Below are 16,011 nucleotides of genomic sequence, written 5' to 3'. Positions count from 1 at the left end.
AATTCAAGACCCTCGTCGCCATAAGAGAGTTAGCGTAGAGGCGACGACCAAATTTGTCGAGGGTCCGTCCTTCCCTCCCAGGCGGAACCGCTGCAGACACCCTGGAAGGTGGCGTCCTCTTAAGCGCCGACTCCACCAGGAGCGATTGGTGAGAGAGTTGTGCCTTCTCGAACCCCTTAGGAGGGATGGTCCGGTATTTCGACTCCATCTTGGAAGGCACCACGGTGACCGTAAGGGGGGCCTCCAAATTTCTGAGGAAGGTCTGATGAAGGACCTTATTCAGTGGAAGGCGAGGGGATTCCCTTGGGGGAGTAGGAAGATCCTGCTCCTCCAAAAACTCTTTGGTGTAATGGGAACCTGCCAACAAGTCCACGCCCAAAGCACCCACCATATCCTGCACAAACCTGGAGAATGACGAAGGTCTGGCAGGCGGAGAAGGGGTCCGAGATCTCCCCGCCGAGCAGAAGAGGGAGGCCTCGGGGAGTACCTCGGTTCTCTACCCGACCCCAATCCCCATGAGGCTCGTTCCCGGGACCTCGAGGGGGTCGGGGACCGATCATGCCTGGAGAAACCCTTGGGGGAACCCCCCGGGGTACAAGGTATCGAGGCCCGTCCCTTCCGCCCCGGCGAGGAGGCACGGGAACTCTCTCCGACAGGGGAGCGAAAAAGAGAAGGGTTATCCAGGCGGAGCTCCGAGACCTGTAAGGTCTCGCCCCCGAGTGGCGACGAGCGACCGCGCCTCCGAGGCGAGGCCCATGATCGCCTGGCCTTCCTCGGACGGCGCCTCGCTCGAGGCCTGCCCGAAGGCGAGGACCCTCGCGAGGACCTCGAGGAAGAAGTGGACGAGAGCCTCCGCACCCGGCGCATCCTGTCACGGGGCCGCACGCTACGCTCAGGTTGGACCACCGATGCCGGGTTCGAGGGCAAAGCCGAGGTAGTACGAACCTCGGGGGCCGAAGCCCCAGTACCCGAGACCGAGGTCGCCAACTGCGGGGCAGCCGAGACCGAAGCAGTCGAGGCCGAAGCCTGCTGCAGGTGCTCAATGGCCCCGGACAGCTCCGAGGTGATCAAAGCCCGGAGCAAGTCCTGGAAAGCCGGGATCGTCATCCCAGGCGGTAGCACCGAGGCCGGTCGATGCTCCTCAGAGGGCGACCTCGGTCTCGAGTATTCCCTCGGGGCAATCGATTTGGACACCTTGGGCTGGGCAGAGGCAGACCCTCCCGCCGTCGAGGAGCCCGAGGATGGCTTCTTGGTCGATCCCGGAGCTGAGGAGGGAAGTGAAGACTTACCCGAGGCCGGCTTGGACGAGGCAACAGGCTTGGATGGGACCGAAGGTCGAGGTGAAGTCGAGGGGCCCGAGGCCGAGGTCAAGGCCGGGGCCGAAGCCGAGGCCGAACTCGAGGCCTTCCCGGTCGGGGAATCAACGGCGAAAAGTTCCGCCATGCGGGCCCTGCGGCGTTTGAGAGCCCTCTTTTGAAAGGTGGCACACCGGGCACAAGAATCTGTCGGGTGCTGAGGGCCCAAGCACCGCAAACAGCACCGGTGAGGATCTGTGATAGATAAGAGTCGGTCGCACCGACTGCACTTTTTAAATCCCGTCACAGGCCGGGACATGGGCCCAAAAAGCGGCCGGGAACAGACGAGGTCCCACGGCCGCGGCTACCGGGAGCCCCCGGAGCGACGGAGAAAAATAAAACTTTTTTTTTTTTTGACGATAACTGAAAGAACAAAACAAAAGAACAAGGAAAACGCAGCGACCGCGTCGAAAAACAGGACACAGCCGCGGCGACAGAAGGCAAATTGAAGAGCACAATTTTCCACAGGGCTTCTGGCTCCGCGGATGAAATTGAACTGAGGACCACGAGGTGGGGATGCGCCCTCTAGTGGGCAGGAAGGCTAGCACATGCGTGGTGCAGTGTGCAAACTTGAAACTTCAATCAAGTTTGCTTGAAAAGCTGTCCGCGCTGGGGCTCCGTAGATGACGTCACCCACATGTGAGAATATCATGCCTGCTTGTCCTGGGATAAAAAGCTAACGCCCTCTTACAGTCAAGCGTATGAAGCGCCACCTCGCCAGGATGCGAGTGGGGCTTCGGAAAGAACACCGGAAGAACAATGGACTGATTGAGGTGGAAATCAGACACAACCTTTGGCAAAAATTTAGGATGGGTGCGAAGAACCACCTTGTCATGATGACACACAGTAAAAGGTGGGTCCGCAACCAAAGCCTGCAACTCACTAACCCGCCTAGCTGAAGTGAGTGCAATCAGAAAAATCACCTTCCAAGTAAGAAACTTAAGATGAGATTTGTCAATAGGCTCAAAAGGAGGCTTCATCAGCTGAGCCAAAACCACATTAAGATCCCAAACTACAGGAGGAGGTTTTAGAGGGGGATGAACATTCACCAGACCCCGCATGAAATGAGTCACCAGAGGATGAAGAGAGAGAGACCGACCTTCAAGATGCCGATGGAAAGCAGCAACAGCACTAAGATGGACTCGAATGGAAGTCGTCTTCAGCCCAGACTTGGACAAATGCAACAAATATTCCAGAACCGAAGACACTGGAGCCGAATTCGGATCCAGATGGTGCGAGGAACACCAGGATGAAAATCTGGTCCACTTCTGGGAATAACAAAGCCGAGTCGAGACCTTGTGCGAAGCTTCCAAAACCTCCCTGACAGACTGAGAAACAGAACCCGAAGTCAAGGGGAAAGGAACCAAGCCGTCAGATGTAAGGACTGAAGATTGGGATGCAACAGCGAACCCTGACTCTGAGACAGCAGAGAGGGAAAGACAGGCAGAAGCAGAGGCTCCCTGACACTGAGTTGAAGGAGCAGGGAGAACCAGTGCTGACGAGGCCAACGAGGCGCAATGAGAATCATAGTGGCTCTGGACGATTTTAGATGAACCAGCGTCCTCAAAATCAGAGGGAAAGGAGGAAACGCATAAAGAAACCTCCCTCCCCAGTCGAGAAGAAAGGCATCGGCCTCGAGACGGTCCGGGGAGTACATCCGAGAACAATATAGGGGCAGTTTGTGAGTCTCCGGGGAGGCAAACAGATCAACCTGAGGAGTCCCCCAGCGGTCGAAGACCTCGTGCAGAACTCGGGAGTTTAGCGACCACTCGTGCGGCTGGAGGAGACGACTGAGTTTGTCTGCCAGACAGTTCCTCTCTCCCTGAATGTAAACCGCACGTAGGAAGATGTTCTGGGAGACCGCCCATTCCCAAAGGCGCACTGCTTCCCGGCACAGGGACCAAGAGCCCGATCCCCTTGCTTGTTTACATAATACATTGCCACCTGGTTGTCCGTCTGCACGAGGACTACCTGATCGTGCAGCAGGTGGCAGAACGCTCGAGCAGCCAGAAAAATGGCACGAAGCTCCAAAACATTGATGCGACAACGCCGGTCCTCTGCCGACCATAGACCTTGAATCCGCAGACCGTTCAGATGAGCCCCCCACGCGTACTCCGAGGAGTCCGTGGTCAGGACCTTGCGATGCGGAGGAACGAGAAAGAGCAAACCCCCGGAAAGATTGGAAGAGTTGGTCCACCAATGGAGCGAGCGTCTCAAGGAGGGAGTTACTGTTATAGGGGAGGAGACTGGGTCCCGATCCTGACGCCACTGGGAGGCCAAGATCCACTGAGGAATCCTCAGGTGCAAACGGGCGAACGGAGTGACATGGACCGTCGACGCCATGTGGCCGAGCAGAACCATCAGGCGCTGCGCCGAAACTGAGGGCAGCAGCGAAACCTGGTGACTCAATCGAAGCAGGGCCTCCAACCGTGGCGGGGGGAGGAACTAACGGAGGCGAAATGTGTCCAGCACGGCCCCGATAAACTGAAGGGATTGAGCCGGGCACAACTGAGACTTGGGGAAGTTCACTTCGAACCCCAGACATTGAAGGAAGATGATAGTCTGTCGGGTCGCTGAAATAACCCCTTCCTTGGAGGACGCCTTGATCAGCCAATCGTCCAGGTAAGGAAAGACCTGCAGCCCCCGAGATCTCAGGGCTGCCGCGACCACCACCATACACTTCGTGAAGACTCGAGGGGACGAAGCCAGCCCAAAGGGGAGGACCCGATACTGGAGGTGCAACTCCCCCACCTGGAACCTAAGGAACTTGCGGAAGGCGGGATGCACCGGAACATGAGTATATGCTTCCTTCAGGTCCAGGGAGCACATCCAGTCCCCCGATTCTAACAGAGGGTACAGGACTGGAAAGGATAACATACGGAACTTCTCCCGGACAAGGAACTTGTTGAGCCTCCGGAGGTCCAGAATGGGGCATAAGTCCCCTGTCTTCCTCGGGACCAAAAAGTAACGGGAGTAAAACCCTCGTCCCCTTTGGTTCGGGGGCACCGGCTCCACCGCCCGAAGGCTCAACAAGGACCTGGTTTCCGAAAGGAGAAGAGGAAGCTGGGCTCGACAGCAAAGAGAAGCCCCCGGCGGATGTTCCGGCGGCGTGGCTGAGAAGTTTAGCAAGTAACCCTCGGAGATGATCCGGAGCACCCAAGCGTCCGACGTGATCCCGGCCCAGGCCGGAAGAAAGGCCTGCAAGCGGCCCCCGATGGGAAGGGGGTCCGTCGACAGTGCGGAGGGGGCCCGCCCCCATCCGCTCATCACGTCAAAAAGACGGAGCCGGTTTAAACGCCTCTTGCGCCTGAGGTTTCGGTTGGGACGCTCTGCCCTGCTGAGGGGGACGCCGGGGCGGAGGCCTCGAGAAAGCCGGCGTCGATTTCTGCGGGTATCGCCGCGGTGGAGGTCTAAACGGCTTCTACGGCGGGGCCCGGGGTTTAGGACGGACCAATGAGGCGATGGAGCGCTCATGTTCGGACAGGCGTTTGGTCGCCGCCTCCAAGGACTCATCGAACAATTCTGAGCCAACACATGGAAGATTGGCCAAACGTTCTTGCAGGTTCGGGTCCATATCCAGGGTACAGAGCCATGCGAGACAGCGCATTGCCACCGCAAAGGCGGAGACTCGAGAGGCCAACTCAAATGCGTCGTAAACTGCATGGAAGAGGTACAGAAGCAGCTGTGACAAATTGGCCATAAAAGCACCAAAGTCCCCCTTATGGGAATCTGGCATGACCCCATAATAACGGGGCAACGCCTTCACCATCTGCCGTAAATAGGACGAAAATATGAAAGCATAATTAAGGACCCTGGCAGCCATCATGGAATTGGAGTAGAGGCGATGACCAAACTTGTCCAAGGTCCGTCCCTCCCGTCCGGGGGGGACCGCAGCAGAGACCCGAGAAGGCTGGGATTTCTTCAAGGCCGACTCCACCAGCAACGACTGGTGGGACAGCTGCGCTTTTTCAAAGCCCTTGCAAGGGACTGTAAGGCACTTTGACTCCATCTTCGAGGGAACCGCCGTAACCGTGAGAAGGGAGTCCAAGTTTCTCAGGAAGGTCTGATGGAGAACTTTGTTGAGAGGCAGACGAAGAGTCTCCCTTGGGGGAGAAGGCAAATCCTGCTCCTCCAAAAATTCCTTCGTATATTGAGAACCTGACCCAAGATCAAGGTCCAAAGCCCTCCCCATATCAAGCACAAATCTAGAAAAGGAGGAGGGCTTCGAAGGCGGAGAGGGAGATCGAGAAGCCCGCGCCGCCAAGAAAGAAGGGGAAGCCTCACGGGAGTAACGAGGTTCCTTACCCGTGCCAGACCCCGAACCCCAAGAAGCCGCACCCAGCGACCTCGACGGGGTCGAGGACCGCCCACGCCCCGAGGAACCCCTGCGGGAAGTCCCCGGGGTATGAGGCATCGAGGCATGCCCCTTCCGTCTCGGCGAGGAGTCCCTCGATAACTCTACCTCGGAGGAACGGAAGAGCCTCAGATTATCGAGGCGGAGCTCCGAGACACGCAGGGTCTCAGCCCCAGTCGGCGAGGAGCGACCGCGTCGTCGAGGAGAGCCCCGAGGACGTTTGGGCTTCCTCTGCCGACGCTTCGCCCGAGGCCGACCCGAGGGCGAGGAGCCCCAGGAGGACCTCGACGAAGAAGAGGAAGAAATCCTCCGAACCCTTCGCACCTTGTCCCGAGGCCGCACGCTCCGCTCAGGCTGGTCAACCGAGGTCAAGGGCAAGGTCGGGGTCGAGGCCGAAGCCACCCCGGGGGCCGAAGTCGAGGGTACCGAGACCGAGGCTGCCGAAGCCGGGGCAGACAAGGCCGAAGCCGGCTGTAGATGCGCGAGGGCACCGGACAGCTCCGAGGCAATGAGCGCACAGAGTAAGTCCTGAAAAACGGGAAACCCCATCATAGCCGGTAGATCCGGGGCCTGCAGGTGCTCCCTCGAGGGCGACCTCGGTCTCGAGTATTCCCGCGGGGCACCCAACTTCGACGCTCGGGGCGGGGCCGAGGACGACCCACCCGCCCCCGTCGATGAGCCTGAGGATGGCTTCTTCGAGGCTGAAACAGAAGAAGGAAGTGAGGACTTACCCACCGTCGACTTCGGGGTCGAGGACGCAGGCTTCGACGAAGCGGGCTGTCGGGGCGAGGTCGAGGGAGTCGAGGCCGAGGTCAAGGCCGGGGCCGAGGCCGACGTCGAGGCCTTCCCCGCCGCGGGGTCCACAGCAAAGAGCTCCGCCATTCGAGCGCGACGTCGGCGGAGAGCTCTCGGCTGAAAAGTAGAGCACCGAGTGCAGGAGTCGGTCGGGTGCTCAGGACCCAGACAAAGCAAGCACCACCGGTGGGGATCGGTGATCGAAAGTAACCGATCGCACCAGGTGCACTTTTTAAAGCCCGTCAAGGGACGGGACATGAACTCAAAAAACGGCCGGGAACGAACGAGGTCTCGCGGCCGCGGCTACCGGGAGCCCCCGGAGCCGAACGAAAAGACCTTTTTTTTTTTTTTCGACGAAAACTTAACACACGAACAAATAAAAAAACAAATCAAGCACAGCGACCGAGAAAAAAAACACTCAGCCGCGGTGTCAGAAGGCAAAACGAAGAGAGCACAATTTCCACAGGGCTTCTGGCTCCGCGGAAAAAAACTGAACTGAGGACCACGAGGTGGGGATGCGCCCTCTAGTGGGCAAGAAGGCATGCACATGCGTGGTGCAGCATAGCAAACTTGAAACTTCAATCAAGTTTGCTTGAAAAGCTGTCCGCGTTGGGGCTCCGTAGATGACGTCATCCACATGTGAGAATATCATGCCTGCTTGTCCTGGGATAATAAACATACTAAAAATCATCTGATATAGCGGACTCGCATATAATGGACTTTTGGATATAACGGACAACTATTTTGGTCCCCAGAACCGCTTTAAGCTGTGGTTTTATTCGACTATAACCGACATGCAGGCTCCGCCTACAAGGCACATAGCATGCCAGTGATATAGTATCAAAATGCAGCCCAGAAAAAAATGAGAGTATTTTTCTTTCCAGTACAGTGTTCTGGTTTGCAACCATTTCGTGCCATACCAATGTTTGGCTGAGTTTTGTTATTGATCTTGCCGATATGCTTGTGCAGTGACTGTTCTTCATCAATTTACATTGTTTAAAGTTGCCCAAAATAAAGTAAAAAAAAAAAAAAAAAGCAACTCTGGATATAACGGACCGTTTTTCCAGGTCCCTTGAAGTCCGTTATAACGGGATTATACTGTAGTCCAAAAGTTATTCATCATGAAATAAGGATTAGTTTTTAATTATGTAACATGAGGCTGTGTATTTATGCAATGTTTAAATGTTCTTGGTAAATAAAATTCCATTCATAATGCAGGATTTTTTTTTTTTTTTTGGGGGGGGTTAGATAAATAAAGCTCATGTCATCATAAGACAGAACAGGAGGAAAAACCATTGCAAAAAGAATACATACAACATAAATGCAACAAGAACTGGTGGGAATTTCACCCACCGAGTCACTGTTTAAATATCCCATCTTACCTACCATGGAAATCTGATGCTAACTTCCTAGTCGCCATTTAGAACCTGAAAAAGATTCGAGAGAAGGTTCAAAACAAAATCTTTTAAAATTAAACACATACAGGGCATTTCATATGCACTGTCTTTATGAGCAACAGTTGGGTTCATCTTTCCAGTGGTCACTAGTTTTACTGCATGCAGTACATAATTTGAGCTGTGATTTTATTCTGTGTGCCTGTCTTGCCGAACCTTTGCAGTTTGTTCTTTGAGCCACGACTCTGTCTCCTCCTTGAGGTCTCTTTTCTACTCCTCAACTATAAGCTTTAAACATCTGTTCTGTTTCTAGAATTCAAGCCTACTTTACTCTGAGCCTAGTTGACTGAACCAAGGCACATGGCACCAAAACAACCCAGTTTGGGTCCTCACATCTTTTCTCCCATCCCCAATCTCCATCTTCTTCTACTTTGCTCCACCTCTTACACAAGTCTCTCTTGGAATAGCTGATGCTTTCTGGCATCACAAGTTTCTCAGTGTTTGAGTCATATGGTTCCTTTATGCTTTCACTAAAAGGAAAAAAAAAGCCAGATGACAAGGATATCAGACTGGCAGTTAAGCAGTTACTTACAGTAACAGGTGTTATCCAGGGACAACAGGCAGATATTCTCTACATGTGGGTGACGTCACCGACGGAGCCCCATAGCAGATGTTATCGCAAGCAAACTTGCTTGAAGACCTTCAAAAGCTTGCGATTGGCCCGCACATGTGCGCGTGCCCCTCCCACCCGACCTAGGGCATGCGTCTCCTCAGTGTGGCCTCAGTTCAGATAGCTAGCAAAGAAGCCAACCACAGGGAGATGGGTGGGTTGCGAGAATATCTGCCTGCTATCCCTGGATAACACCTGTTACGGTAAGTAACTGTGCTTTATCCCAGGACAAGCAGGCAGCATATTCTCTACATGTGGGAGACTTCCAAGCTAACCAGAATGGGATGGAGGGAGAGTTGGCAATTTAGGAGAACAGATTTTGCAAAACGGACTGGCCAAAATGGCCATCATGCCTGGAGAAAGCATCCAGATAGTAGTGCGAGGTAAACATATGAACCGAGGACCAAGGCAGCCTTACAGATTTCCTCAATCGGAGTCGAGCGGAGGAAAGCAACGGACGCCACCATCGCTCTGACTTTGTGGCCTGTAACTTGACCCGGCAGGGAGAGACCAGCCTGAGCGTAACAGAAAGAGATACAAGCGGCCAACCAGTTAGAAATGGTCCGCTTAGAAACAGAGAGACCTAAGCGATTAAGGATCGAAGGAGAGGAACAGCTGGGGAGCAGTGCACTTCAAGTAGAAGGCCAGCGCACGCTTACAATCAAGAGAAAGCAGAACCGCTTCTCCAGGGTGAGAATGGGGCTTTGGGAAAAACAGAGGAAGAACAATGGATTGGTTGATGTGAAACTCAGAAACAACCTTACGCAAGAACTTAGGATGGGTACGGAGAACCACCTTATCATGATGGAAGACAGTGAAGGGTGGGTCCGCCACATTGAAGCTCACTGACCTGACGGGCAGAAGTGAGAGCAATAAGAAACACAACCTTCCAAGTAAGATACTTCAAGTGAGCCCGCGCTAGCGCCTCAAACGGGGGTTTCATCAAACGAGCAAGGACCACGTTAAGATCCCAAACCACCGAAGGTGGAAAAGGCCCTTCATGAAGCGGGAAACCACAGGATGAACAGAAATAGGCTTCCTGTCAATCGACTGATAAAAAGTAGTAATGGCACTAAGGTGGACTCGAACTGAAGAGGACTGGAGTCCAGCATCAGACAAGTGTAACAGATAATCCAGGACAGCAGATAAGGAGGCAGAGATCGGCTCCAGCTGCCGAGTAGCGGGTCCACTTCTGAAGGTAACATCAGCGAGTGGACTCGACGCCTCCAGGACATCCAGCACAGGCTGGAAGAACTGGAACGAGGGCATTAAGTTTCGAGGAACCAAGCCGTTAAGTGCAGAGACTGTAGATTGGGATGAAGAAGAGAACCTTGACTCTGTGTAAGCAGAGAAGGAAAAACAGGCAGAAGAAGAGGCTCCCTGGAACTGAGGTGCAACAGAAGAGAGAATCACGGCTGTCGGGGCCACCGAGGAGCTATCAGAATCATGGTGACACGCGTGGACTTAAGCCCGATGAGTCTTCAGAATCAGAGGGAATGGGGGGGGGGGGGGGAATGCATACAGAAAAAGGTTTGTCCAATCCAGTAAGAAAGCATCCGCCTCGAACATGAGAGGGGTGTAAACCTTGGAGCAGAAGCGGGGCAACTTGTGATTGAGAAGGGAACGCGAACAGATCGACGTCCGGAGTCGCCCAACGAGCAAACACTTGACGCAGAGTCAAGGAATGGATGGACCACTCGTGAAGCTGCAGAAGATGACTCAACCTGTCTGCCAGACAATTGTGCTGGCCCTGAATGTAGACTGCTCGAAGGAATATGTTGCGGCGGATGGCCCAATCCCAGAGCCACATCGCCTCTTGGCACAGGGACAGGGATCCCGTGCCCCCTTGTTTGTTGATATAATACATGGCGACCTGGCTGTCCGTGCAGATCAGCACCACTCGGATGCGAAGCAGGTGACAAAAAGCCTTCCGGGCGAGGAAAATCGCTCGAAGCTCCAACAGATTGATGTGACAAAGGTGGTCGGCACTGGACCAAAGACCCTGAGTGCAAAGACCGTCCAGATGAGCCCCCCAAGCATAGGTCGACGAGTCCGTCGTGAGGACCTTCTGCGGAGGGGGGGGGGGGAGCATGAAACAGAAAACCTCTGGAAAGATTGGAAGAGAGCATCCACCAACGGAGAGACTTTTTCAACAAAGGAGTCACGACAATGAGTCGAGAGACAGGATCTCGATCCTGGTTCCATTGGGACGCAAGAGTCCATTGAGGAATACGGAGGTGAAGTCTGGCAAAAGGAGTCACGTGAACCGTAGAGGCCATGTGACCTAGGAGGACCATCAGGAGCCGAGCCGGGCCGAGGACAGATGGGCCACCCTCTGGCATAAACGAACAAGGGCCTCTTGGCGAGGCCGAGGCAAGAAGAAGCGGAGACGAACCGTGTCCAGGACCACTCCGATGAAATCCAGAGACTGGGACGGACAGGGGTGGGACTTGGGGAAGTTCACCTCGAAGCCGTGATGGTCTGATTCATGGCTCGCAGAACTTCGAGGCGCGAGGACGCTTTGATCGACCAGTCGTCGAGGTAGGGAAACACTTGCAGGCCGTGGAGACGCAGGGCCGCAGCTACCACAACTAGACATTTCGTGAAAACCCTCAGAGAGGCCGCTAGGCTGAAGGGAAGAACACGATATTGAAGGTGGAGATCCCCCACCCGGAATCTCAGATACCGGCGAGAAGCCGGGTGTATCGGAATGTGCATGTACGCTTCCTTGAGGTCCAGTGAACACAGCCAGTCCCCCTCATCCAAGAGGGGGTACAGGGTAGGAAGGGTGAGCATTCTCAACCATTCCCTGACCAGAAACTTGTTCAGAGCATGGATGTCCAGAATTGGACGCAGATCCCCCGTCTTCTTGGGTACCAGCAAGTACTGGGAATAAAATCCCTTATTCCACTGGTCTGGAGGAACCTCCTCAACCGCCCGAAGGTGAAGAAGGGCCCGAGCTTCCTGCAGAAGGAGAGGCAGCTGAGATTGGGCCGAAGGAAACTCTCTTGGAGGAAGGTCCGGGGGTACGTGACTGAAATGAAGGGAGTACCCCTCCCGGATGATGGAAAGCACCCAACTGTCAGTGGTAAGACTTTCCCACTGGGTGTAGAAATGATGGAGATGACCCCCGATGATTAGGGGGGAAGGCTCCAGGAGGAAGGGAGCCCGAAGGCTCGGACCGGAATTGTCAAAAGGACGGCCCAGGTTTCGCAGGAGCTGGCGGTTGGGTCCTAGTTTGACGTTGCTGCTGCTGCTGTGGCCGTTTCGAAGGAGGCCGAGAGAAGGCAGGCGTAGATTTCTACGGAGAGGGATTTTGTATTGCTGATCTGGAGGGGGTCTTCGGCTTAAGTCTCACCAGAGAGGCGAAGGACCATTCGTGTTCCGAGAAGCGCTTGGTGGATGCCTCTATGGAATCATCAAAGAGCTCATTATCCACGCAAGGGAGATTGGCCAGACAATCCTGGAGATTTGGATCCATAACCACAATCCTGAGCCAAACGAGGCGACACATGGCGATCATAAAAGCCGTGACCCTCGAGGACAGCTCGAAGGCGTCGTAGGCCGCCTGAAACATATAGAGGCGGAGCTGGGAGAGAGTCTCCTCGAGGAGACAAAACTCCTGACGAGAATCCGGCATGTCCGCCCGGAACGAGTGGAGGGCTTCCACAGAACCGGACATAGGACGTGAAGATAAAGTTATAATTGAGGTCACGGTTCGAGTTTTGATAAAGACGGCGACCAAACTTGTCCATCGTACGGTCCTCCCAGCCTGGAGGGATGGCTGCGTATACCTTAGAGGGGTTGGATTTCTTCAAGGAAGATTCAATCACCAAGGATTAGTGAGAAAGCTGAGAACTTTTGAACCCCTTGATCAGGATCGTCCGGTAATGGGACTCCAATTTGGAGGGAATAGCCGGGACCGCATAAGGGGTCTCCAGGTTCCGGAGAAACGTTTGCCGAAGAACCTGGTGCAATAGCAAGCGCAGTGCCTCACGGGGCGGATGAGCAATACCCATTTCCACCAGGAATTCCAGGGTATAACGGGACTTAGATTGGAGGTCCAGGTTCAAGGCCCTGCCCATGTCAGAAATGAAATGAGTGAAGGAGGAGTTTCGAGAAGAAGACTCATCCTTCTGAGACCCTGAGCGAGATCTGGGAGCAGCAAAGAAAGAAGGAGATATTTTCCTTGAATAGCATGCTGGAGCCATCGCACTGATTTCTCCACTTCCCCGATTCTTTCACTAGCCCCTAAGCCACCACGCCAATTTCTCCCTGCTGCTTCCACGAGCCAGGCCAGGCACATATAAGCACCGGACTCACAAGACTTCACCTTTGACATCAATTCTAAAGTCGTCGGAGAGGAAGTTCCAGGCCAGCCAGGCAGCGATTGGCTGGCCCAGAACTTCCTCTCGACGTCAGAATTGATGGAGGTGAAGTCTTGTGAGTCCGGCGTTTGTATGTGCCTGGCCTGGCTCAGGGAGGCAGGAAGAAAAAGATTGCAAAGGCAACATGATTGATTCACATTGCCTTTGCGATCGACCATTTGGGCACCCATGCTGCTATGGTATCCTATCCTGTCCTGACCTGAGGATAGGGGTTTAGTTCCAAAAAAAAAAAAACCTGCCTTATTTCCATTTCCTATTTATAAACTTTAATCAATACAGTTACAATACTACTTGATTCTACATAAAGCAACAAAAAAAATTTTTTTCTACCTTTTGTCATTTCTGCTTTAATCATCTTCTCTTCGCTCTCTTCTTTCTATTCAGCATTTGTCCTTGCTCCCTTCCATGTAACATCTGTCCTCTCTTTGCCTCTTCCACCCAGCCTCTGCCCTCTCTCTACCCCTTCCATCTACTGTCCACCCTCTCTCTGCCCCTTGCATCCACTGCCCATCCTCTCTGCCCTTTCCATCCAGTGTCCGCCCGCTCTCTATTACATATGGCATCTTCCCTCTTTTTATGTCCCTTCAATAAACTGTATATCCTGTGCCCTTTCTCTCCTTTGTACATGATTCATTTCAGCTTCACCCTTCTCCTATGCTCTGGCATCTCTTTCTTCTCCTTTCCTTCCTTCCTTCCCACTCCACCCAAAGGCCCTGGGGAGAACACTGAGAAGGTTTTCATGCAATATATGTTTTGATGTGCCCCGTTTATGTGGTGCCTTATTAAATGTATTATCCAGAGAGATATTTAGCAGATCGCATTAAGGACATCCAAACTGTGCCTACGTTCCAGAAGAATGTCTAAAGAGTGCCTAAGTTCCGTCCACAGAACTCAGATCTATTTGAAGCCCAAACTAAGTTCAAAAGTAACCTGGTTTTCATTTGCTTACAATATAAGCATCATATGGACACCCTAGGTTGCTCTGTGTTACGTAAATGAATCAAAGGATGCCCAAATTGAGTCACTGCCCAAACCACACCCACGTCTATTAAGTTAGACGTGAATTTTAAACATGGTCGTCCATGAAATTGTGGCTGCGTCTACGACCTTTGGACACCTATGTACCAATTATTGCTTGTTAAGACCCTTAATTGGCTCATTAGCTACTTAGATTGGACACCTAAAGTACGCCTAACTTAGGCGCCCTTTATAGAATCAGGGCCCAAATGTTTAAATGGCCACTATTAACATGCACATGGTTTGATGTTGTATGCCACTTTGGACAGTAATTAGGCTGGGAAAGTCATTATAACTTAAATAAAATGTTTAGAACTGAAAAGCTCAACTGGATTCTGAAAATCAGATCAGAGTTTTAAATTGAAAAATACAAGTACATTAAACTTAATTTATATCCAAACATACTTCAAACACGTCACTATGACTAAGCTTCCCATAAGCATCCTATCCACCAAGTATTCAGGGCATATTAGAAAGGACATGAGCAACCATCTTAGAAAACAGCTCATCTAGATCTAGATGACACTTGTTTCAGTACTAAAAAGAACACTAGCTCTAATCAGAGTTTGGTAGCATAATTTTATAGAAATATGATGGAAAATAAAGGCCAAATGGCCCATCTAGTCTGCCCATCCACAGTAACCATTATCTCTTTCTCTCTCCGCAAGATCTCACGTACCTATCCCAGGCCCTTTTGAATTCAGACACAGTCTGTTTTTACCACCTCTTCCGGGAGGCTATTCCACGCATCTACCACCCTTTCTGTAAAAAAGTATTTCCTCAGATTACTCCAGATTACCTCTTAACTTCATCCAATGCCCTTTCATTGCAGTTTCCTTTCAAATGAGACTATACTCATTTATATTATGAAGGCATTTAATATTTAACATTTTTATTAAAGTTTTCAGTAAATACAAAACAGCACAAGAAAGATAGCAGTACAATGATAAATACAATATACAACAGTAATAAAAATCTGCAAATCTGAAAAACTCTAAATGCAGCTCTCAGAACCTCGCACCTGTATCAAGAAACAGTAACCTGGCCAACACCCCACAGTACAAAACATGTCCAACAGATAACCCCACGTTGATTGTACAGGAGGCCACCCAATCATCTCCGCAACCCTCCCCCATTCCACCCCCCTACAGGTAAACTTTAAGTTTATTTATTTAAGATATTTTGTTACCGGCAAGAGAGTCTGTTTTTTCCCGCTCGAAAGAAAATGTTGTGGCGTATCGCCCACTCCCAGAACCGAAGAGCCTCCCGGCAAAGAGACAGGGAACCCGTACCCCCCTGCTTGTTTACATAATACATCGCCACCTGGTTGTCCGTGCGCAGCAGGACTACATGATCCTGAAGAAAATGCCGAAAGGCGACCAGGGCATTGTAAATGGCCCGAAGCTCCAGCAGGTTGATGTGGCAGCGACGGTCAGCGCTTGACCAAAGACCCTGAGTACGGAGGCCGTCGAGATGAGCCCCCCAGGCATATGTGGATGAGTCCATGTTAAGACCTTCCGCGGTGGGAGCGGGAGAAAAATAAAACCTCTGGAAAGATTGGAAGAAAGCGTCCAAAAACGGAGTGATCGCCTCAAGGAGGGAGTTACTGCAATGTGCTGAGACGCGGGATCCCGGTCCTGTCTCCACTGGGACGCTAGGGTCCACTGAGGCACTCGGAGGTGAAATCTGGCAAAATGAGTCACATGAACGGTGGAGGCCATGTGTCCCAACAGGATCATCATCTGCTTGGCGGAGGCCATGGACTGAAGGGAGACCTGCCGGTACAGGTGGATGAGGGCGGCCTGCCGAGTTTGAGGAAGAAACGATCGGAGGTGAACCGTGTCCAGCACCGCCCCAATGAACTGCACAGACTGAAAGGGGCACAACTGGGACTTGGGAAAGTTGGCCTCGAAGCCCAGACGCTGAAGGAACATAATAGTCCAATGGGTCACTGAAATAACCTCCCGCCGTGACGGTGCTTTGATGAGCCAGTCGTTGATGTACGGGAACACTTGAAGACCCTGCAACCGCAGGGCTA

General features: G+C 52.6%; 1 protein-coding gene across 4 annotated transcripts in view; it reads right to left on the bottom strand.

Moving 5' to 3' along the window:
- The window catches only part of UBAP1 (ubiquitin associated protein 1), a 154,750-nt gene that overhangs the window by 94,929 nt on the left and 43,810 nt on the right, over positions 1 to 16,011 (bottom strand). For all 4 annotated transcript variants that reach the window (XM_033935406.1, XM_033935387.1, XM_033935415.1 and 1 more), the window contains exon 2: positions 7,891 to 7,931. In XM_033935406.1, the coding sequence (XP_033791297.1) occupies positions 7,891 to 7,924 (34 nt within the window). In that variant the 5' untranslated portion in view covers positions 7,925 to 7,931. The remainder of the gene's footprint in view (positions 1 to 7,890; positions 7,932 to 16,011) is intronic.

The sequence above is a fragment of the Geotrypetes seraphini genome, chromosome 1 (assembly GCF_902459505.1).
Source record: "Geotrypetes seraphini chromosome 1, aGeoSer1.1, whole genome shotgun sequence".
Classification (NCBI taxonomy): domain Eukaryota; kingdom Metazoa; phylum Chordata; class Amphibia; order Gymnophiona; family Dermophiidae; genus Geotrypetes; species Geotrypetes seraphini.
Note: the sequence above shows the minus strand (reverse complement) of the source record. Positions and strands in the feature narration are given on the sequence as shown.